The sequence below is a fragment of the Gymnogyps californianus genome, chromosome 2 (genome assembly GCF_018139145.2).
Source record: "Gymnogyps californianus isolate 813 chromosome 2, ASM1813914v2, whole genome shotgun sequence".
In the NCBI taxonomy this organism is placed as follows: domain Eukaryota; kingdom Metazoa; phylum Chordata; class Aves; order Accipitriformes; family Cathartidae; genus Gymnogyps; species Gymnogyps californianus.
In genome coordinates, this window is record NC_059472.1 from 79,774,991 (window position 1) to 79,800,794 (window position 25,804).

General features: G+C 37.9%; 1 protein-coding gene across 2 annotated transcripts in view; it reads right to left on the bottom strand.

Moving 5' to 3' along the window:
* The window catches only part of CTNND2 (catenin delta 2), a 700,253-nt gene that overhangs the window by 325,858 nt on the left and 348,591 nt on the right, over positions 1-25,804 (bottom strand). For both annotated transcript variants that reach the window (XM_050891195.1, XM_050891194.1), the window contains exons 4-5: positions 8,787-8,821; positions 8,173-8,289 (exon numbers count right to left, since the gene is read on the bottom strand). In XM_050891195.1, the coding sequence (XP_050747152.1) occupies positions 8,173-8,289; positions 8,787-8,821 (152 nt within the window). The remainder of the gene's footprint in view (positions 1-8,172; positions 8,290-8,786; positions 8,822-25,804) is intronic.

Below are 25,804 nucleotides of genomic sequence, written 5' to 3' on the forward strand. Positions count from 1 at the left end.
TAAAGTGAGAAGACCAACATGAATTTAACAGGATGCGATTACGTCAGGAACAAAGACGTGCTTGTTCTACCTGGCCCTTACCATCCTGATACCCATGATAAGAGCAGAGGTGATGGAGTACTGAATGACAGTGTTTGAGCTACATCTTTTCAGCTGATGCTATTCTCAATACTTTTGAACTCTGCCTCTGACAGAGGATGAAAACAATAAAGTCCAAGCTCAGGGTGCTCAGCGCTGATGGAGCATTTCCTGAGGCAGCACTGGCTGTAAACACTGATGCTGAGATGTAAGAGCTGGCTCTCTGGTCAGCGCTAGAGCCTGCTTCATATTATCAAATCTTAATGTCTTAGTGGGGTTCAGTGATGAATCTACAGAAACTTTACATGGTCAGCTATTTTGTAAAGACATTAATCTCCTGATGAGGACTGCCCCTGCAAGCAGGTCTTGGTGTTTGCTACCAGCCAGTGGCTATTACAATGTTAAATGACATGATAATTATTTCATGCTCACACTTAGGGTGACTAGGGTGACTCCCCAGAAAGGGGAGGTGGATAAAGGAAACAACATCTTATCCCCATTTCTTAGAAATCTAAGTATTTAAAAACTACTTCAAAAGACTGAACTTGACCCACAGTTTAGACAATTTCTGTACAACTTTCTCTGTGAGAACATACAACGAATAACTGTGAGACCACCCTTTAACAAAAGGTGTCCACCTTTCAGAAGATTTACCCCATTACAAACTGGGCAAAGATGACTCTGAAACCCCAAGGTATTGAAGCCAAGATACTGAAAAGGCTTGTATTAGAAGAGATGGATGGAATAGGGAGAGGCATCCAAAATGCCCAACCATAAATATTTACCATGAATATATTACAATACTGACAGAAGTTTCATCAATAAATCAAAATTTCCTCAGACCTCATACTCTGAGAGATTTATTTCGAGCTAAGACTTGTTGAGTCAGTCAACTGCCAGGTTTGCATTAATGCAGCAGAAAGAAAGGTAGTGTGACCTGTGTTATGCACTTCTGCCACTCCTACTCCAAAGACTCCAATCCTAAAATGAAAGAGGGGCGTGCACACTTCCTAGGTGTTTTTCAGTTCTGAAACGTACTCAAAGAGCACATGATTTTATTAGTGTGTATGTTTACCAGAAGATCCCACAAGAACACCTCCTTTGTGTGCACAAAGAATGACTCAGCTGGATTGCCCTGGCTCTCAGAGCAGATAATGAAATGGAAATAACTTCATCTATCAACAAAATGTGAGGTCCACTGATGCCAAATTTCATCTCATTGAGCATGTCAGCCATCTGACAGGTGGCAATTTCACAAAGCAAGAGCTATGGGATGGAAAACACATAAACACACATCCTTTTACACATTCATTGTGTAAATAGTGCCTTTTTGTTTCCATCCATTTTCAGTATCTATGAATAAGCAGCTGATAAAGGATGAAAATCATAAAATTTGAACAAGGAGTGCTCTTTCACACTGGGACATCTGCTTTCACACTGAGTAAGGAGGATCTCTCTTATTGTAAAAAATTGCTGAAACAAAACTGAATTAAGAGAATAAAATAAGAGCTTAGTCCATCTTTTTAGCCTCAGAATTAGACAGGTTATTTAAGTGAAAACCACATCTGTCTAATACAACAGCTATATATAATTTCATGTGATAAAAATAGTCTGTTCTTGTAACATAAGTCATTCTTCAGAGGAAAAAAAATCAACATCTAAATGGTACTACTACCCATTTGTGCTGCATTTTGGGCAAATAGTTTCAAGTGACTGAAAGAGTTAATATATTGTGGGATTGAGTCCTCAGTGGTGAGCCATGCTTTTTCTTCCCCAGAAGGAGTGAGACATCCTTAACTGCCTGCATTTCTGTCAACATGTAGCCTCAGTGAAGTGCACTCTGAAATGGCATTAGCCAAGAAGACAGTGTTATTTAATCTACATTGTATTTATTCCCTTATCAGTGTGCTGAATTCTGTAATTAATCCTGAGCACCAGGACAATAGGGTCACAGATATAAATAAAAATATATTCAGAAAATTTCGGGAAAAAAATTTGTCTGGAGTACTGGCAATGTCAGGTGGGAAAAACTGCAATTCCAATATAAACCACTTATTTTTAAATTGAAATTTAAAATGTAGCATTTTAAAAACATCAGACAATTGGAAGACTGATCCAAGAGGTTTTGTCATCCCTGTCAACAAGAACTCTGTGGCTGCAGTCTGTGGTATCGATTTAGAGAGCAAAGAAAGAACGTTGCCACATGAAGTGATTAAGCAAGTGAAAAATAGTGAAACAATTCCGTTTCAGTTAGAAACTTAAACACCAAAAGCTCCATAAATCTGCCCCATAATCCTTTTAAGATCGGTCTTATGCTCATTTTGTGGAGACTGAAGCAAAGGAAATAGCATGAAAGATTTAAGTATAGATACCTTAAATTAAAATTAGAGGCTTCTGGATTAGGAGACATTTGAGCCTGTGGTTTAAGTTAGGAAGAAAGTGCCAATGGATTTGCTCAGTAATCTCAGCAGTTCGTCTAACCCTCATTTTGCTAATGCCATGACAGAGGGAGTAACCGTTGCCTGTCTCCACCGCTGTAGCCTGTAAGGATTCAATGTAGTCTGTAAGGATTCAATGAGCTTCAGCTAATTGTCTCAGAAATGGTTTTGATGCTAGTATCATGGCAGTCCTCTGATCTGGCATGCTAATGACCCACAGGGATAGGGGTACAGGGGAACTAGTAGGAGGGAAAGAAATGCAGGACCAATATATTCCTCTTGTTCCACATTTATCTCACTCTTACACTACCCATCTATAAAATGCAAATTTACAAACATTGGCAGGAAAAGGTAGTTTGGTCCTTAACAATTGCTCAGAGGCCTCCAGTTTCTTTGTGTCACAGAGGATGGACATCTGGGGGCCTCAGGCAGTTCATCAGGACTTTTCCCACTTATCTGCAGGCCAGACTGTGACCTTATCAAGCCTTAATGACAAACGTCCTCAGCAATCACCCTTCTTCACTCAGAGAGTTGTATATCTGTGTTTACTCTCCTTCTTTCCATGAAGCTTTCTACCTTTTCAATTGTTCTTACATGTAATGGGGGGAAAAAAAGAAGAAAATAAAACAAAACAAAAAAAAGGAGGTGTACTGACTAGGTAGTAAAAGGAATGAATCTGAAGTAGTTGTGTGATTTTGAGACAGTGGTGCAGTGATGGGAATGGGAGGGAAGAAGTGTCTTGTTTCCCTCATCCCTCATCTTTCCAAGCTTTCTGATCTGAAATATTAATTTTTGGTCTCCACAACACATACTCAGCCCTCGCAAAATGTTTTTTTCACATGTCTTTCCCCACTAAATTAACCAATTCTGCCATGAAAATACCTTTCCTGAGCTACAGTCACTATTCAGTACTCCTGTGTCTTATGTCTGTCTGAAACATCCCTAGTATTATCTCTGTCCTGAACTAAATTTCGCTCCCCTGCATGTTTCCTTCCTCAGTGATTTCAGGTCCTACACTTACTGTGCATTCCCGTCCCTCTCTCATGACTCGTCTCCAGTGTCTTATATGCGATTAGCTTGGCTCTCACATGTCTGGTCTTTCCCCTGATTCTATTTAAAGTGACAGTTATTTATCTTCATTTGTGCAAAAGCAATATTTTTGAGTTCCCATTAGGAAGAGATAATGGTGGAGGGAAGAAACAGTTTCAGAGAGGAGCAGCCAGCTCTGCAGTCAGCTCCAGGCTGCCACACTGGGTGTTACAGCGATGTACAGCAGGGAGGAGGACAGCTTGGGTGCCCTCACAGTGACACTGAGGGACCCGACTGGTCCCTAGGACACACCATAGCTAATGGCTACTGCCACTAGCAGCAGTCTGTACCTGCCTGCCCTCAGGGACTGAGGGTATGCATGGACCACCGTCGTTCTGCTGCTGATATCCCCGCAATCACTTATGCCAGGCTGAACCCATCTCTGACTCCACAAAAACTATGTCAGATCATGTTTGATGTAAACTGGAATGACGCAGTGGTGACAGATCTATAGCTACGTAAAGGTAAAGAGAAATCACTGCGGTACAGGGAACTGGACCATGGAGATGCAGGTTCAGGTCTTAACTCAGCTGCAGCTTCTTGCATAATTCTGGAAGTTTCCTTACTTTTTGTTTGTTTGCTTGTAACTGGAAACGCATGGTTTTGGGAAGTCAATTTACACTGAGTTGGGACAGAAGAAAGAGATGGGCAACAGTGCAGGAGTTCCTCTCAGATGCATATAACCTTGTCCCACGGTCAGCGAAACCACAGAAAACTTGTATGAGAGCACGCAGCAGTTATGAATCTGCCCGTCTTCGTCTGATAATAATTACTTTAAAAACAGTGATCACTCTGCTTCCATTTCACCAATAAAAGCTTTATATATATTTTTTTTAATTTGCTGATTCACACTGAGTAAAGATAATTAGCGAGCATCTCTATTAGCAATACAGAACCCCTCCTGTGTAAGCCCCTTTCATGTGACTTGTCCCATTAGCCTTTTTTCATGGCTTTTATTTGCTACTAAAGGAATAGCACATGTGAAGTGATGTTTGGGATTTAGACTATTGTAACAGCCGCCTGCTATGTGATGACTTTTTAAAACTAATTCTGAGAAAATCAGAGTGCGTGAAACCAAATTGTAAAGATTCCGACTACAGACACACTAATCCTCTACAAAGGCAGAGCTACTGATAGATTAACTTGTTAGACTAGACGTACACAGCTCAGAAAAAGAAGCTGTGGTCACATCCCTGGGCAGGCTTTCATATGATGATTTAAAAAATCTGCCTCAACTAGACTAGAACTGCCATGACAGGCTGGAAATGCTCTCCTCAGAGTCAGCCTTGTTACTTAAAATACAGCTATGCAGTCAAACTGCAGAAGTGAACATAACTAAAACTGTAATGTTAAGAGCTCAAAAGTTAGGAAATGCCAGACTAAGTTGCCTTTTCTGAATCATCACTCTTCCCCTCCTTCCTTGTCTTACGGCCAGTGCACACAATGCAAAACTATTCAGTGTTTTGTAGTTGCCTCATTTTTCACCGCATGACCTCAGGCCTTAATTGAAAAATGTCCAATACAAAGGAAAAAAAAAAAAGCACCCTGGTGGATTATTCTGTGGCACTCAACATTTACTTCAAATACATCACAAATAATGATTTTTAGAATACCTGTAAAGTGAGACATTTATATAGATCTCATTTCCTATTTGGAGATTGAAGGAATTAAGACTGAAAGTGTCTATGAAATACAAATGCTGTGTGTGAGACACATCAGAGTGAGTTTTAAACTTCCTTTTATATCACGCTTCATATATTTGAGACTGCTTCCACAGTGTCCAGTTACAGCTGTTTGTTCTCAGCACACCTGTGAACTAACCAGAACATCTAAAACTAAGTATCAGTAGAAGATACTTTGAATGATTTCACAACTGTAACATCAGAACTTCAGGACACAAAGGAGGGATACAATTAAATTTTAAGTGCAAAGCTGAACTGTCAAATCTGAGACTTTTGGTTTCATTTAGTATGTGTGTTCTACACATAGCTTAGAGAAGTCAGAAGCGCTCCAGATGAAATCCCCCTCTAGCATGCTGTGCAATCTGAGCCTCGGCTTTGGGGTAAATGAGGCACGGACAGAAAATGTACATAAGAGGGCATGATAATAATTGTTTTATAATGCAGTTATAAGAAATTCAAATTATGCTGTACAGACAGCCTTGACTTTGGTACTTTTGACTTTGCAAACACAGTAATGTTTTAACTGTCTGATGTGTTTGTGATATTTCACTCTAAATTGAAAAAAGACCCCCAAACCAAAAAGAAAAGCCAGTATATGACATCCTAATTGCATTTATGAGTGATTAGCAGAGCTGCAACTGTTAGCTTTGGCATATATATCTGATCCTTAATGAAAACCATAAATGGCAAATAGGAATCTAGTTTCATTCCGAGGTGGGCCTGGAGCAGGGGAGTATGGGGCACTGTGACAAAAGGCTTCACAAATATTTCCTGACAATGAAGAAGATCAAGCTTGCAGCTCTGTGGGGAAGCCTGCTCCCTTGTAAGCACATGCACCTGTCCTCTCCAAACCTATGTTTCTTATGGACAGCTATTGTCCTGTCCATAACTCTATCACTATTTCCTTTCTCGAATGTCATTCTCATCACCTTATTGCTCCCTCTCTTTGCACCTAACTCCTGATTCCACGAACAAACCATCCAACCAAGCAAATTCAGCTTTCAACTTTCGGACTGGACCTCCTGCTTCAACAAATCTCAGTTCCTCCCCTGCTGGTCCCCCACACAATTCATCTCTATTGCTCCTCTTCTCCGTCACTGTTTTCCATTTGCCCACATTCCTTATTCTCCTTCCCATCTATCTACGTTCCTATTTGTGTCTTATCTTTTTGTGTTACTCCCCAGAAATTTGCTTTAGTACTAGTTTTCTTCACATACCCAGACTTCTCTCCATCTACTGTCATCATCTTTCCCTAACATTTTTTCTTACTTTCCATCTCTTCAGCCAGCTCCTGCCAGTTTCCCATCCAAGCTAGCCCCTCCCTGCCCCCAGTCTCCTCTGTTGCCATCTACCTAGTTTCATTTTGTATCAAATCACATTTTGAAGGTAAACCTTATCATGCTAGTCATTTAATCTGTTTCTCCTCACCCTCAAATGAAGAAAAAACCAGGGCAAATTATAAGGGCTTACATTGTTTCATCATGTTTTCACAATTTTGTTCAGACCAAGCAACATCTTACCAAAAGCGTTAGTGACATTGTTGGCCCAGAAATCTTGTGCACATGAAAAGTGAAAAATTTTCTACTGTCCCAGGATTGTCAGCTGCAAATTTTCCTGCAAATCTTGTTTTCAAATAATGAAAAATGTTCTGACAAATTAAAATTCTGCCTTCAATTTGCAATGTCTCCCTTTCGTCACCTGATGACCACATTTCAGGTGATGACTTGTCATTGCTAGAGATGCTTTGCAGAAGGTGGCTGTCAAATTCCATTAGCCTTTCCAGATGAAGGGGAGATCATCCCCTTTGGTTTTGAGAAAGCTGAATTTGGGCAGCCACCTCGAAAGACATGACTCAGTCAGAGGGTACTGGGCAGCAGGGGATTGAAAAAGACAAAAATGGCTCAACTGAGCAGAGGGAAGGAGATGTAGAGGAATACTAGAGAAAATTGAAAAGCCAAGGTAGTGTCAGGAGCTGCAGCAGGAGTGAAGTGAAAGTGGTTATATATTGTGGCAGATGGGAACAGAGTATCAGATAGGAGATGGAGGAAAAGGAAAGGAAAATAGGGAATTACCCTGCTTTTTCAATATCTAGTGCTACATCTGATAACAGACCTGTTAACCTGTTGGAAAACTTTGTCTCAGTGTATGTCACTCATGAGCACAAGCATTTGCAGACATCTGCTCTACAAATATGTTGAGTGGCATGTCCCTCGTTCACTTTTGCTGTTGTTTAGCCTTGATTCACTCCCCCAACGGCTGGTAGCAGAGGATCTATCCACTCACTGCACAATTCAGCAAACAGAATGGCTGCTAAGTGACCAGTGACCCAACCTTTGAGAAAAGACTTGAGCTTTCTTGTTACAGCTGCCATTCTCTGCATCATCTTTAAAAAGTTCACCTAACTATTTCTGTCTGTGTATCCATTTGAAAATCTTAGTCTTAAGGAGTACCAGCTACCTGGCCAAGTGGTTACAAAGAGACATCAGAATTACTCACAGCCCCACACTACGTTTCATTTTATTACTTTTGCATACTGAAAAAGTGCTGTTTGAAAGTTACTTTTGTAGTGGTGATGCTGAAGTCTTGTGACATGGCCTTATAGTATAGTACAGCAATACTGCAATTACAAAGTATTTTCCTTAAAATATATTCCACGTTTGGTTTTTTCCCCCACAAACTAGCAGTGAGATTCTCTCCATTACAAACACAACCAAAAATTAACTTGCAAAGGCAAGGAGGCAATTTGCCTGCTTGCAACCACATTGTCTTCTGCCAGTATCAGAAAAAACAATCAAGAAAAACACTATAAGATATGCATTCAGGTTTAAAGCATGAAATGTTACAAATATGTCTGGGTTCTAGGAAATACATTTCTAGCAACTTACTTTCACTGGCTGAATAGTCCTGTGGATCGAGTATCCCTGATTCCTGCAGTGATCTAATACAGGAGTCCACCAGCTCCAGACCAGTGGTGAGCTCATCTTCTATATCCTTCTGACCATCTGTAACAAAATTAACAACATAAAAATATAAAAGAAAGGCAAAAGGTAAAACCAGTTACAAGACAAAAGGTAAAACCAGTTACGTGTGACTAAGCATTCACAGCTGATGATGGAATGGAGAACACACCAAGATCACATATTCAGAGGAGGCTGGCCATATTGAGAAGCTGGCCATATTGAAAATTATGCCATCTTTTGAAAGTGTGGCCTTGGATTAATAAAAGCAAAATGAGAAAGTTCAGGTCTAATCTTAAAAAAAGTTAGAGACACGGTTAGCAACGCCCCCTCTCAAAACTCTACTTTAGTCTCGGTGTTCTTTTTGTCAACCCTAACAACTTTTGCCAAATTTTGCCAGTTTTTAAGTAGGGTTTTCACACACTAGCAATGAAAAAAAATACTGCATAAATAAATGTTGTTTTCCCCTCCATCTTCTTTAGGAAATATGATCATTCTGGGAGAGAATATATGTAATACATATATGTAGATAAGTATATTACCTTGTGTTTGCCAGTGAAACTGCTCTTCTGTTGAACTGAAAAGAGAAAAAAAGAAGTGTTAATTTTTTAGGAAATGATTCAGTAGTGTGCCATCAATATTCAGACCTAAATCTATTCTGAAGGAACTGATTTAAGAATAAAGGAACTGACTTAAGAATAGATAACAAAATATAACAAGTATTATTTTACATAATTTTTTAATGAATGACTTGCACAGCATTCATTCAGCAGGAGGGAAGCATCTTCACTTCTTAATTAAGTAATATAAAACATACATATAGAAACTGCCCTCTTAGTCTTGATATACAAATTACACTATTTCAAAGCAAAAACATTAACATTTTGCAACTTTTTTGGATCCTTCTATTTGTCTGATTTTCTATTTTTATAGAGAAAGTTATAAATTGCTTTCTCAAGTGAACAGTTACATGTGATTTCTAAAAGAAATTACAAGTATGGTTCCTGGTTCTACTGATCATTATATGCATTTTTATATTATTCAAATGTGCAGCTAAGTTAATTCAACTGGCCTACACAAGAGAGTAAATTCAGATGTGTTTGTGCTTCTATGTACAAGCACTTAAGCAATGGAAGGTCTTCATTTTAAAATAATGAGCATGCACACTAGAGGATGGGTTAGGTAGGGTTTTTTCTATAAAATGAACAATATATTCAAATGAATGACAAAATGAATGATATATTCATTTAGGCAACGAGTACGCTTTCCTCCAAGGCATGATCTGTTTATGCTTCAATATAGGTCTTTCTCACATGCCAAGAATACAAAAAGGACTGAAGTTACTCAGTAATAATCATTCTTTTGGTAACAGTGAACTGAGTATTATAGTCATGATTAAAACATTTTTCTGTACGTTTTTACAAGATATTTATGGGGAGAACAAAATCGTCTGTTGCATCCATCAGTAAAAAAAAAAAAAATTCTTTTAACTTTTCAAACTATAAATTTATTTCTTTCTGATGTTGAGAATAAATGTTCTTTTTAATGAGTAAATGGATATTAAACCTTGAATTGTTTTCCCTTTTCCCAACAGATGCTCGATCTCTTACGAATATGTGAGTATAGCTCCTAGTGTCTATGTTCTGAACAAGAATAATGTAAATGAAATTAAATGCTTCTTTTTGGAGGTCTACTTTTACAGGAAAAGAACTTGGGTAAAATATTTATCAGATTTGATAGTGTTAAAAAAAAGGCTAATTGCCTAATCTACATATAAATAGTTCTAAAAGGAGAACTTTTAATTTCTAGCTGGCATCAAAAGTGTTAACCTGACAAATTCAAATCTATACATCATCATCAATTTCCAAGTATCTACCATCTGTGGTTTATATTGACTTACTGTAGTGAGATTTCATAGATGAAGAAGCTAGCCCTTCGATGAGACACTCAACTAAAATGCTTGCATTCAAGTCCACTGAAGTTAATAATTGAACATAAGCATAGCCAGAGTCCTCTGGCAAATAATAATGGCAAAGTGCTAAACTGAAAGAAATTTCTTTACTTTAAATTACCTTTTCAAATGGAGCCCTAGTGGATGGTGACTAGGGACAGTGGCTCTTTTTGAAATATTACTTTTTCCAATTTGAAATTCCTTTTGCCTGGTTTTCAAAATCACTGAACAACTGCAGCTTTAGCTGACACACTGGGACGTGAGAGCGATCTTCCTTTCTGGAATTCACATCATCCATAATAAGTAATACATTACTTTCCACTATACAGTCCCTCTTCCAGCATCCAGATTTCTATGTGGTAGATACCACCTCAAAAGAGAGAAAAAAATGTAATATCTCAGGTGGCATTCTTGCTGGCAAAACGAATTACTAAATGTTGCTAGCAAGAACAGACCGATATAAAAGACTGTGCCACCTCATCCAAATCAGTGAAAAAAGAAAATTAAGTCTGTGCATAAAGAGTGAATTATAATTTCCAGGAATTCCAGCTTATCCCTTTTTAAGCAGTAAATTTGTATAAAATGTAGGAGTTCATTATTGGTATAGTACAGATAGTATTAAATGAATCACTAGTGGCTGATTAGTAGTGATCCCTAATATCACTAGTCTGACTTCCATACAAACATTTTAATGTATTCACCTTAAGAAATCTTAGATGGGAAGGTCTAAAAAAGGATTGCAATAAATTTTGACTATATTTTGGCTTTTCCAGTTTTAGTCAGGCTGCTCCTCACAACTACTGTAATGGTCTTTTAATAAATACTGTAACTTTTATAGTCAAGGTAACAGATTCACCATCAAAATTTTTATCCTAATGCTACCTTCTTATTCAACATATGGAATATGGAACAGGCTGCCCAGGGAAGTGGTTGAGTCACCATCCCTGGAGGTATTTAAAAGACGTGTAGATGTGGTGCTTAGGGACATGGTTTAGTGGTGGACTTGGCAGTTTGCGGTTGGACTTGATGATCTTAAGGGTCTTTTCCAACCTAAATGACTCTATGATTCTATGATTCTATATTAAAAGTGTATTTGCTCCTACAAGATATTAATATATTCTGGTATGAAAAGAGCGCTGTTTTCCCTAGTTAAATTCATGCTTTTTAGCTTTTGAATGGTCCAATATAGTTGCACATTACAGTTGCCATTTCTTGGTTACAAACTGATGCCTCAGTCTTCCAGACAAACACGTAAAGGGTTTCCCTAGAAAAATCTTACTAGAATTTGACATAGTTTAAATTTAGATACGCTGTGGTTTTTTTTCCTTTTTTTTTTTTTTTTTTTTTTTAATCTTAACCTTTTTTTTTAAAATGAGCTTTCCTGCTTTTGGCCTGAAAAGGATTCCTGACTGAAGCAACCTGATATGTCTGTGCAGGAAGCCTTTAGGCTGTCACACAACTGTGCCAAATCTGCTTGACTGAATAAAAGTGCTTTTCTTTTTTTGTGCTTTTTCAGCTTCACAAGAGATCAGTACAATTGACTGTATACTCACATCAAATACATGAAAAGACAAAAAACAATAATTAACAGAAGCATTGCCTCTAATAAATTTTTCAGCATGTTCAGCAAAATAAAGCCTTCTGCTTTATAGTTTTTCTAAAGAAAAGGTTTCAAATTCATTATCAACCACTTTTCTGCATATTCCTATGCCTCATTATATAAGTTTGCAAACTCTACCGACTTTGACTGAGGCAGCTGAGCAATAACATACTTTATTGAGAAGTTCTGAACTATGGAAACCTGCACCAAACTTCGAGTTTGAGGAGGGAGGAAGGAGATTTTAACCAGAATTACATTAGTATAGAATTAGAAAATAGTAGCATAAATTATTAATGAGCTGATAACTCAGGCAGGTATAATTATTACCTCCCTTAACCCAAAACCAGAAGAGCAATTATGATTTATTTGCTGTATTGTTCTCTCATTATTGCTAGTCATTGCATCCTATACCTACTTCAAGTGTTCTAGTACAAATCAGACGACTGTTCTGCTTAATTCTATTCGAGTGATATAAAGAATCCTGTGTCACCATTCAACTATACAAAACTTTGATTCCTCTATACTGATACTGTCTTTGGAAAATAGGATTTACTGAAGGAAAGCAGAATAACTGCCACATTTCTATGAAAGTAACCAGAACCCTCATGGGAAGTAACCCAGAGGTGGGAAAGGCTGTTAAGCACTTTGGCAGAAAAAAAACTCCGAGACATCCTCAGACAGGGTTGCCATAGGGCCTGTACAAACACCCAAGGATTTGCTTTCAAAGCAGGTGCCGGGGAGCAGCAAGCGCACCTTGGATTCAGGTGAACTCCTAGAAGTCAGGAGTGTGCCCATGGCCCTGGCAGCAGGGACAACGGTGGGGCAAAGGAAACTTACATCAAACCCCCAGCCCAACACACACATTTTGCACACTACCTGGTCATAGCGGTACTTGCAGAATTGCTTGAGTTTAGTTTTAGACATTACATGGCCTAATGTGAGACCTGACTCCTTTATTATGCAGCCTGCAGAAATTCATTTTTCTTATCCCGTGCACCAATATACATCAGTGCAAATGAACACTGGGCCATATGATTTGGCTATTCAAGTCCTGTGCCTTACTGCTCCTCGGAAGAACACCATAGCAAAGAAACTCAGTTCTTGCTGGGTAGGACTGTAGGTCTTCTTTCATTCACTCTTTGTGGCTCACTTCTTGATTTACCGTGGAGCCTGCATACAGGCTGCCAGGGCAAACTCATACTTTTGTATTCCTTTAAGTATCCAAGAAATGTTTGTGTACCTCTTCTTTGTGTGAAGTCACTCAGTTTACAGTTGTCACTCATTTTTGGAGAAAGTGCTATAGCTATATGATACACAAAAATACTTCTTTTTATTGTTTTCTAAAACAATTCATGACATTATATCTAACACTACTATAAAACAGCTATGAAAGGATTTTTACAAGGAGTTGTATCAGCACATGATCTTTTCAAGTATTTCTGCAATGGAGCCACACAAACATCGCTGTATATAATTACAGGCAGATACTGCCTCACTGATTTTTAAATTGCTATTCTGGTTGTGGAAGGTGGAAGAAAAAAGATTCAGAAGCATTTCACAAACAGCAAGGAGGTTGAGAAACTAATATTCCATCTAAAGCAAAGGAGAAGCAGATTTTAAATCAGCAGTACACTTCAGGTTATCTGCAAAATAGTAAACAATCTTTAGTACCAACTGTCTGGGGGAAGGAGGGAGGGAAAGACCTAAGAATAAATTTTACATGAAATAATCCCATGAAAAAGTACCAACCCCTCAATAAATTACCAAAGAAAAGATCAACCCACAAGTGCAATTTTTTTTGTTGCCCAATTTAAAATTATGTCAAAATCTCTGACTTCGGTAGCCACCTCTATAGATGTCGTGGTTTTAGCCCAGCCAGCAACTAAGCACCACACAGCCGCTCGCTCACTGTCCCCCGCTGGGATGGGGGAGAGAATCGGAAGAGTGAAAGTGAGAAAACTCGTGGGTTGAGGTAAAGACAGTTTAATAGGGAAAGCAAAAGCCGCGCACGCAAGCAAAGCAAAGCAAGGAATTCATTCACTACTTTCCATCGGCAGGCAGGTGTTCAGCCATCTCCAGGGACGCAGCACAAGATGTGACACAGTAACCTCTCTCAAATATTTAATCGCACTCTATTAGTCAGCTGTGGTATCAACTTGGCTACTGTATCAAAAAGTCCTTTTGATGTTCCAACAAACCTAATCCAATCCCCTACAATGATCCTGGAAAATGTACAAACACCCAACAAACCAAAATAAAGAAACAATACCCCTCACAAATCCACACATATTTTACTGATGGCTGCTCTTTTGTACCCTGTGAATTTCAAACTGACTTTTAAAATTATTACAAAGTTCTTCTTAGCGTAGATGCCAGAAAACCATTCAGGTGGTTAATTCCCACATTTATTAGAAAGGCCTTGCTACAAGTTCCTACAGGGAAAGAGAATTGTCTATTTTTTTTCCCAGACAAATTACTGTTATTCCCTAGGTTTTACAAAATGAATAGCAGAACTTTGTGGCTCTGCTATGAATGTTTTGTACTTCTTTCCAATGATGCAGTGAAATATTTGCAGCCAAATTTTCAAAAAGGTCCCAAGATCAATGCTTTCCTCTGCATTTAATACTTGCAGAAGTTTGCAGACATGATATTCCTTTAAAAGCAACTTTTTAACTGCTCCAGTCCTATTTATATCCAATTTTCCTATACTGATTGTGCTTAATAATAACTGTTCTATTTCTTCTTATTTAAATGTGATTTAAAGTTCAGTGTGCTACACTACTAAGAGCACTATTTAAGTACAGAGCATGCACAGAAAGCCAGCAGCAGTCCTGCATTCCACACAGTGCGCTGCTTAGGTGCTTGCAAAGCGGGCAGCAAAGGCTGCTATTTAACGGAGAGAGCATATACAGTCTGTTTCCCTGTAGTTTTTGACCTTCACTCCTGAAATGGTCAACAAGAGTATCACTTATAGTAATTTTTTTTTGACTGAATTCATTTCACACATACCAACCCCCCCAAAACATTTACTGAAGTTTTGATTGAACTTTGCCACCTAGAAACAAATCTCTTGCTACTTAGCTTGCAATACCAGCCAGTTTCCTTTAGTTTCAATTCTGCAGATAGTTCCTGGTGTGACAGTGAAGACAGAGAATCCTTTCACAGCAGAAGCCTGCAAAGCTCTACTATTCCCAGGAAAAGAATTTGCAGGGCAACACATGCTAATACTTGTTATATTTTATTTAACTTTAAACTTGGAAGCAATGACAGCATTAGGGAAACAAGTATTATGTGATTGCCCTATTCTCACTCTTCCCTTGGTGTCTGTTTCTGGCCCCTATGTATCCCAGACAGGATACTGGGCTAGATAGATCCTAACTCTGAATCAATACATCCATTCTTTTATTCTTATTTAGAGAAGCTAAAATCAAATCAAATTACTTCATTTTGTAATTTCCCTTTACTAATTAATTAAGAAAAAGGATGATGGTTTACAAAAAGAAGGAATTGGCTCAGGGCTGGATTTCTGCTAAGGTAATAATGTTAGTTCTTCCTGTTTGCTTCAAACCTATTTTTCTTTGAGAAAGAAGCTCACTTCCAAAACTGAACTACATCAACAGGAGCATTATTCACTGCAATATTCAGTGAACTGAGATCGATTCTGTTCTGAGGCATATAGTTCCCTATGCGTTGTATGAGCTCTATAGGAACTCAACCCAAACCATGGATGCACAGTCACCTAAAAATAAGCATTGCAACACACTTTTTCAGTACCTTTTTGGTTCTGGTCTTTGGTACCAGAACATTAATTTCTAAAGAAATATGGTGCAATATAAATAAAATTCCTTTAAGGAAACCCACTTCTGTACATGAAGATACTGCAATATTTCTTCCTGGGACAGCTAACTGCTAGAGCAGGTAAAACTCCACTAGTAACATGAAGCTCCTCACCTTCTCATTACAGACAAACTGCACAAGGACACCCCTTCTGCACAAGACTTAATCCTTAACATGCAGACCAAACTGAGCACCTCATGCTGACCATTGGTTTAGGTAAATGAAGTATGACCACACTTTTATATGACTATTTCAGCTACAATATTTGTTCTGTGTTGTCCTTGATAACTAATAAGAAAGTTATTTTCTCTAGGTTTTGAGGGATGATTCATTTCGAGTTCAGCACTTCCTTAAGGAAATGATGCAGACAGAAGCCAGACGGCCTCTACCTTGAAGAAAGTGCATTCCAAAACCCCCAACACACACATAGCCTGTTACTGTGTGAAATCGCACATCACAGCCCTTCCCAGTTCCTCTCCCCTACAGCCTCTTCACATTAGCTTCACTCAGCTCCTTCCAAGAAACCGCTTCAGGGCTCTTCACCTTCGCTTCTTTCCATGTAAACAACTCTCTCCTTTTCTTTCCATTCCTTCTCCCCTCCTACAGAAGAAAACACAGAGCCAGGAGGTTTCCTCTTTTTACTTAGCTGATGATTTTGCTATTCCCTTTCCTGCAGTTTATGCCTGTTTGGGCCAGGAGCAAACTCCTACCATGCCGACATAGTGGCGGGAAGTCCCCTGTAACTAACAAAGAATATTCTTAATGTTAATATATGGTCTGAATTTTGACATTGAACAGACTGCATGGTAGTCATCTCTACCTTACACGTTGTCTTTTATTTCTGTATTCTCCACCAGATGTGTGGACATGAAACATTGCCACGAAACAGGAGATGATTCTGCAGGGAGCAGGAAAGATTTTGTTGATCCTTTTTAAGGGAAGATTAAGTAAACAGCCAAGTTTAAAACATGTGTTGAATAAATTATTTTCTGTTGAGATGAAGGAGGAATAATCATAGAATAATTTATGTTGGAATGACCTCTGGGCATCATTCGCTCCAGTCCACACTTAGAGCTGGGCTAACTTCAAAGTACTGTCCTGGACATTGTTGTAGCAAGGCATGAGGGAGACTCCTTCAGTATTCTGCTGTTCAGAATTTGTTTCGTTAACTCATTTTTTAAGAGAGAAAATAAAAACTGATAAAAGATAAAGTTAGAAGAGTTTGGTGGGCTTAGATGAGACATCTCAAGTCTGAGAAGGGAGCACAACTGCCTTTTATAATGTAGCAAGGCTAAACAACAGGAAAAAAAGAAATAATCAGACGAAGCATACAGGTGGGACAAGAACAAACAGGTTCAAACTGGTCGTTGAAATTTTTGCTGGAAATTTAAAAAAGGTACTAAAACATCACGGAAGCAGCCATCCTCATCCAATTTGAGTTGAGGTGGCAAAACCATACCTGCTCGTAGAAGGCTGTTTAATAAGTTTATTAGAAAGAGCTGATGTTAGTTTCAGCTTCGAGGAACTGGACTACCTCCCAGAATGGTCCTTCCAGTTCTGTATTTGAAATAAACTTAATCTGTGATGCTGGCAACTTAGTGATTGTTACACAAAGTAGTATACACACAACTGCATAAATTAATACCTTGTACCACCAGAAACACCAAGCAATGGAGAAACTCAGTTGTTCTAGAAGCAGGTAGTACCAAGTATCACGTACGCAAGAAATGATGAGTCTTAAATTTACATTTCAGTGGATTAATGTAAAGGCAGCAGAGAACTACTTTCTAACCTAAAATGTTGGATGAATGTAAACGTAATTTGGCCTATTTAGGTGGGTGATAAGCAGCTGGATCAACCCCTGAACAAATGCTACTGATTTATGATTTTAACTATGGGAGTGAAAATTCTTATTTGTAAACTGTCTGTTTGTATACAGACTTGACAAATTACCCAAGTAACTAAAATGGCACATGGTAATAACAAAGATTTAGCTATATGGATAACCTTTAATCACACATTCATTACTGAAAATGACTAAAATTATATTAATGCAAGCTGACAAAAAATAAATGTAACCTTTAGACAGATTTGGAGCTTTGCTGTAAGCACACAGTCTTTTTATTGTGGCTTTTTCCACCACTAAGGCTCAGAGGGGAAAATGAGAATCAGTTCCCTAAGAAAATAATATTTGTTCCATTATTCATTGCCTACCAGTGACTAAAGAAATACAACACAGGAGATACTTATGCATGTAAAACCAGGCTCGTAAGTCAGACATTTGGTAAAGACAGATGTAAGAAATACATTATAATTTTATTTTTAAAAATAGTATGTAGGCATTAAAGAGAATATTCCTAAACAGTAAAAGGATATCTTTGTAGAAGCTTGAAGAAAATGATCTTCCAGATACCATACTAATAATACTGAGAGCAATAATATTTTGAATCATCTTTATTCTTAGAAGAATATTACAATATAAAAAGTTGTGAAAGTTACTTCACAACAAAGACAATCCTTTGAAATTTTGTTTTGTTAACAAAAGGGTGAAATCACCTTTCTACTTAAATATACTCTACATGCAGAACATGAAGTTTCACAAGATAGTTAAATATTGAATCTTTTCATCTTGGCATATGTACATAATCTACACATTTCCATACTGAGTTAAAACTTTGCAGGAGAACTTTGGCAATGTGATTTCCTGATCCTGTGTGCACCAATTTGTACTTTAAGGTCTGCCAGCCAGGTAAACCATGCAGGGCTGCACTAGAAGTAAGAGTTAGACTGAAAACCAGATCAAATCAAAAGACAAGTGCTCAGTCAATCCGGGAATTTCTACTCATGACTTCTTTCTTCCGTTTGGCTTTTCCATAACCTATCTATTGCTCACTGTCTGCACATCAAAACAAGTACCAAATTCCTTGTCTGCACCTATTATCATGCAGCTGATTTTGCTACTGCTAAATGGCAGATTTGTTTCCTAAACCTTGTTGTACTTCGGCTCTCTCACTCCTGTTTTGGGCAATCCCACCAATATTCATGAAAAACAAAAGCGTACTCCTGAATTTCCATATTTTTGTTCCTTTAAGCTGTGAAAAAGACCATCTTTCTCTCCACAAATTGGGAAGACCAAAGTGGAGAGTAAATTGGACCAGTAGTGAGAGCTACTTGATACTTAATTATCACAAGATTTTCTGATGCAAATCTGGCCCTAATATACTAGAGAAGTGACTTCACAAATATTAGAGGTTCTCATGTTGCGTTCAAAAAAAATATAGAAGACTTAGCTATATGCTTCTATCACTTGTAAAAATTTAAGAGACCGGTTAGTCTATCACTTATGGTAGCACTGAGGTCATATCTCAGAACCCCTCAATAAAAGAATTCAACTGCTGAGATGGCTTGCTTGATAAAAACAAATTCTACCTATTGCAGCCTCAAAGCATTTCAAATCAGAAAATTTGTAACACTTTAAAGTGTTAAGATAGGGCACTGATCTTCATTCTGCTCAAGGGGCCATCTAGTACTTTCTGGAAAGTCTGTATAATTATGCAGAAAAATGTTAAACTGTATTAGGTTAAATAAAAGCACTAATTTTCTCTGCTGACTGCTGAAAAAGCACACAAGGGAAATGAAACACAGATCTCAAGTAACTAGCTGAGCTTTACATTGGCAGATACAATTTTTTAAAAGCCCTTTGTTTTGGTGAAAAGGTTCCTGAACCATAAGAAAATTAAGTTCTTGGCCACCTATGCAAATCCCTCTCTAGGATGCCTCAACATCACTGGTTCAAAACAATTCATTAAAATTCTTTTTTCCCCATGGCTGGTAGATCCAGAATCCAGTTAGTTTTCACTACAGCTCATGCCACTAAGCAATACTTTTCCCTCCGTGCCCATCCTAATCACATATTCCATCATCAGAAATATTACATATACATAAAAGTTACCAGCTTTGCATTTATTTTAGCTTTCTCTTCTCTAATTACACTGAATTAAATTTTGAGGGGTTCTCAACTGAGTTATCCCATCATTTCACTAACTCTGCAACTTTTTCATGTTTAAATATCTTAATCTAGGTTTAAAAGCTGATTGTAAAATTGAGAATTTTATATTACTTGTTCCATGCACCTCGGAAATAGTCCAATCAGAAAGCTAAATCTGTTTTCAGTGGCAAAACAGAGCTAATATGAAAAGAGAGGAGACTGATTTATTTTTTTTTCTCCCTGAATATGAATCACATAAAATCTGTTCTGGACTTGACAAAATTCATTTCTCACAGTACAGAAATGCTAAAGCTCATAGTTGAAAACAATTAAGAAAGCAATGTGTTTTGTGACCATTTTGAGGAAGAACAGTATTTGCAAGTTAGCGTAAGGGCAGTCAGTGTCAAAAGCAGAGACAGACTTACTCCCAGTCATCTAGTTCAAAGCCCTGCTCAAAGCAGGGTCGACGAGCGCTGGTTGGGAGGTATTACCAGTCTTCAATTGTTAAAAATTGTGTCCAGATCTTAATGTTTTTCCATTTTAAAGAATGTAATGAGCAAGGAAAATATCTATAAAGAAAACATGAAAAGACCCACTGATAAAGAAAATTTTAAGAATCTCTAGTGGTCAAACAATTTCAACAATTTTTTGTGTTGAACAATATAGTTCAACACAAAACTGTACCGGACAACTGTATAATTTTGACTGCAATACAGGACAACTTTGCAGTTAGGATGGGACTGGAATAAAAGTGATGTATACAGAGCCAAAAATTATACCTGGCCTGTTTTCAATAAGAATGACGTTCTGCTGAGGGACCATGGTAAGGAGAATTCGAAGAATACAGTATACTCTACATCTCATGATGAACTATATAATCTCCAGTCCAAAACTGAAATAACTATGATAATCACAGATTTTATTAATCTATCAAGCTGGGGATGGCACTTCCTGAACAGACATTACAAAGTATTGTACCTATTTAAGAAAGAGGGAAAGCAACTAAACCAACTACAACTCGAGCCTAGGCTGACTTCCAAAGTTAAAAATTTACTAATAATTCAAATTGTAATGGTCAACAGGAAAAGAAACAAATGCATTTGATTTTATTAAGGTTTCACACAGCACATAGAATGGTAAATTTCTCTCAAAGAGTAAAAAAAGGAAATGCAGATCTAATATATCTGGAATTCCATCAGGCATTTAACCCATTATCAGATGACACTGCCAAATTAATAGCTTAAAAAACAAAGTGGGAAACAGTAGAAGATTTGAACAGTGGGCGTAAAAAAGGCCAGACAAAAGACAACCAGTGGTGTTAAACCAAAGCTGTGCGAGAGGGAAATGACACAGAATTACTCAAAAATCAGTCCTGGTGGAATAGTTTTCCACAGGAGTATGCAAGACAAATTCAGCCAGTTTGAAGATGAGGCAAGATCACTACCTGAAATGTATTAAAGCTGTCTTCTGATATCAGATAAGACTGGACCTTTTGTTCCTTAGCTTAATTCCAGCCTCATCTTACCATGACTTGGATTTGATTTTTTCAGGAAACTAAGACTGAAAATTGTCTTCCTTCTCCTTGGACAAGTACCTTTTTTTTTTTTTTTCATAATGAAAAAAAAAGGAAATGGTTTTTGAACAGGTTGTCGAAAGCAAGCAGGAATTCTGAAAATACTTCATGGTCATCTATAAAATAGAACTTATAATAGCAATACAACTTCTATTACTCATAAATAGGTCTTTAATAAACTACTCCAAAATGTACTGCCAATAATATGGATAGTCAAATGGAGAGACATTGAGGAAACCAAGGTTTACTATAATTACCACTACATGCATAAACCAGTAAGTTAAAACATTATTTGGCCCAGTATATTCATTAATTTTTTATTGAACATGGAAACATTGTCTGTAACTGAAAGAGAAAAAAAAGCATAGGACAGCGAAGAATAGACACAAAGCTATATTAGAAGCACAGCTATTTGTTTCCATAAGCACCATAGTATATGCACGTGTTCCCTCTGCACGTTGCAGCATATTTTCATCTTCCAAGATGACAAATACAAGTTAGTTTTAATTCCAGATTCCAGGCTTCAAGGAAAATAAAAGCCTCTAGTCTCAGAGAAAGCAGCAATTAATCTATGCATATATATATGTATATATACGTATAGGTACATAGACACAGCATTGACCCATTTGAGTACTTGAGAATCATATCTCTTTGTATGAATCTTTATATTAAATCTAATGTGATATACATTTTTTTAAGAGCCTGAAACAAAATTTGGCAATTATAAATATTCAAATGATTCCCTAACATACTTATTTATGAAAGTCAACATTTTAATTATCATGATGTCAATATCTTGTAGCTATTTATAAAGACTTGTATTTAAGAATAAATACTACTAGGCAAATTGCATGTGAAGTTTAGGGGATGCACAGTAATAGTGGATAAAAGTTTTCTGTCCTTTTTTTCCTGAAGTCATTCTTTTCACCACTGACAGATTAAATTTGAAAACATGTTCTTCTGCAGCACTGTGAGCCCAAAACACCTCTAATGTTTCTATATTACAAGGAAAAACCGTCTCCTCAAGACTCATGTGCACGAAAAAAAGTCCACTTTACAACAGCAGAAGCGCTTTGAAGAACTAATGTATAATTAAAAAAAAAAAAAGTAGCCTGCACAAGAATACAGGTACCGCTCCATCACAGACTGACTCCTCTGTGTGCCAGGTCAGTGCCAGGCAGCTGCAGAGCACAGGGCTGGAGACACTGACAAGAGATGAGCTCAGCATGACCGCCAGCACCCTGCCCGCCCTTGTTAACAGGGCAAGCTGACCCAGCGCCAAGGGGAATCCGGAAACACCCAAGCACATGCGTGAGCATACCATCAGTACTAGGGGAGATGGATCAAGAAGGATTTCCCAGTAAATCTACATGAGAAAAACTCTCCTACGGCTGATGGTGTTTGTAAAAATGGTGGCTTGACTGCCTAGTTCATTCCTGTCCACCCCAACCCAAAACAATAGGGTCTTCTGCCAGAACTGCAATTTTGCTGGTAACTGCACCTGTACTAGAAGTGCTATCTTTCTGAAAACCTTTAACATGAGTTGTTTGGGGTTTTTTTAGATCTTTTTTGTTTCCTTTTTTCTTTAGAACTATTATCTCCTCCTCCCATCTTCTGCCTATTACAAAAAGCATTAACAGAACCTGTGACAAGACTGAGCACACTGGAATCCCAAACACTATTTATCCAGTGAATAAATATATTTATCTCAAACAATTCATGGATCCTTTATTTCTTTCTAAGCAGTTCAGATTTTACTCAAATCAGTAGGAGTTGAAGAAGGTAGAGTACTATGCAAGTGAGGTTGCCCATAAAACATGACATTAAAAATGGCAATTTATTAAGTAACTTGATTCCAAATATATGAAGCAGATACGTTTTGAGCACGTCAGTACTTACATTGAACACATAAATTTAATTTCTGTAAACTTAGAGCCAATGCAGCTTGGAAAAAACAGGTGGCTTGTTCTGGATTGTACAGTGTGCTCAGCATTACTGCTGGTGTCCTCCTAACCAGGACATTATATGTAGGAAGTCTGGCTGCATTTAAAATCCAGTCTGAAGTTGCATTTCAGACAGGAAAAAGAGAAGGAAAATGTACCCCCTATTTTTACTTCTAAACTGTGAAAATATAACCCAGAATCACTGGGACAGCAGAAGCAGCAGCCCATTATACCTTCTTCTCAGGGCTGAACTACGTTTTTGGCAACGTATTTGAAAGGAAAGGATTGTTTCAATTTCCTCTTCAGCAGAGGGCAACAAGACATATGTGGCATCACCTGAAAAGCAACTGAAACTCAACAACAAGCCCATGTTCACTGCAATTCACTCTTTAGAGCTCTGACATAAGGTATGCATGTGACAGATAGGGCAACCTTTCTCACAGCTGCGGAAGAACAACCTGCCAAGAACAAATGGGGCATTATCTAAAGCGTAGGGCTATCTGACAGAAGATGTCCTTCTTCCCCTTTTTCCTTCAAGCCCTTTATAAGTTTATATTAGAGCAAAGAAGACTTTTTACAGAGACTTCTGTAAAAAAAAAAAAAACAACAAACCAATCATTCCTTGTCAGCCTATCACTTGCTACAGGGCACTCGACATAGTTACCGTGTGTGGCAAACTCAACTTCATGGGGGCTGCTGACCGCACACTTATTCTGTAGTTTTCACTTTCTTCCACAGGGCTCAAGCTCATCTGTTTACACAAATGAATTCGTGACATCTGCCCTATTATTTTATGAAAGCATTGACCACTTGAAAATGAGTCCATAGAAAGCCATGCCCTACCATGACGTGGATTATACCTGCCCTAAATTCACCCTTCTTTCTCTCCATATCCCCGATTGCCCCGATCCTACTTTGCATCTTACTTGCCCCTGGCAGGAACCCCCCAGTTTCCACTGTCAGATTCCATGTTGCTCCACTGCAGTGTACATTACCTGGGTCTGCGTCTTAACTTACTGTATCAGAACAAAAGCAAAATCATACATTACGCAAACAACTTCCAAAAGAAAGATCTTTTTGCAGCGTACACCGTTACTTGTCATCTAACCACCTCAGTTTTATGTGGGAAAAGAGTCACTACATATCAGAGGGAATTAATTATGATATGGTTTTATTGCATTGCCTTGCTGACAGCATTTGGTAGAGATACATGGAAGTATGTGACTAATTTGGGTTTATACATATGCCTACTACACAGAGAAGTAAGTTCGAAGCAAAGAAAGACAGAACTATGGACAAGATCCATGAGAGCTATTTTGACGCTCTCATAATGCTGTGCTTCTGGAGACTATGAAGATCTAACAAGTCACCATCGGGGAAATGGAGAGGTCCCTGTTCTCCACCAGCAGCCCAGCAGAAAAGTGTCATAGCTCCTCCGTGGCAGCATTTCGTCACAGCTCGCAAAAGAGAGCTGTGCCACAGAACTGCAACAACGGGCTTCTCCATCAGCAAAGTAGAGCCATCAGCCAAGGGTTACCACAGCGCAGATACTGCACTACTGCAAATACTTTCCTGAGCCTATCACACTTAATTCACTGCATTTCCATTTCCTTCCTGTTCAGTGACAAACTGAATGTGGGTAAAATGCTCTTCGTTGGAGTGCCAAATAATAGTGCCTTCCTGACCAGTACGAACTCCTCTCAACTTCTCAGGCAAATACACTAGCAAGGGTCAGCACACCTTGTTGGCCCCACTCATGCCATATATACCAGCAGCTAGTCTACTTGACAGCCATACTCTCTGGCTATGGAAGTCACGGGCTACTAAACCTAACACAAAACTATTTTCCCTACAAATTGGCCAAATCTTTGTAGCAAGTTCTACACATATTTACAGCAGGAAAATTACTTGAATAATTCTATAAGACTAGAATAAGGCCCAATCAGTAGCTAAGAGGGTTTTTTTGTTGTTTTTTCTTTTAAAAGTTATTTCTGAAGCTACCATCACTCCACACATCACAGTATGAATCATATTTAAAATTAATTTAACCTTATAAATATTCCAGTCATAAACATTTTCTTCTCTCTTTCTCTGACTTCCAGTTTTAAATTCTATCAATTTCCAGCTTTAAGGTTGTGAGTAATACTTTTGATTTTTATACAAATGGATTACTGGATCCACAGCTGTCAGTACAATTATGGCCAAGACCTTTGTAGCCTGAACCAAACTACAGAAACATTTAAATAGAGTCTACTTAAATGAATAACCAATAAATTAATATTCTTGACAAAAATAACATACCTCCAAGAAGATGGTTATTTAATATGCTTTTATTGTCCATTAAGTATAAACTCTGAAATTGTGAACTATTATGTATAGACGCATGTAGGATACAGTTTAAGCACAGCAGCAGTAATTTCAAGATGTAAGTATTTCCTAAAATTTCTCTAAAGCAATGCATTTAAAAACATTTAAACAGAATGAGTTACATACTTCATTTCAGAACCAAATACAGACACTAGTAAATTTAAGAGAGGTTACGTGTGTGAGGTAGAAGGGGCATATAGTGAAACCCAGAAACACACGCTAGAGTTTATTTCCTTTTCAGTGAGCCAGACCCAAAACTAATAAATTTGGTGCTCAAAATGAAGTCACAATGAGGCCTTGC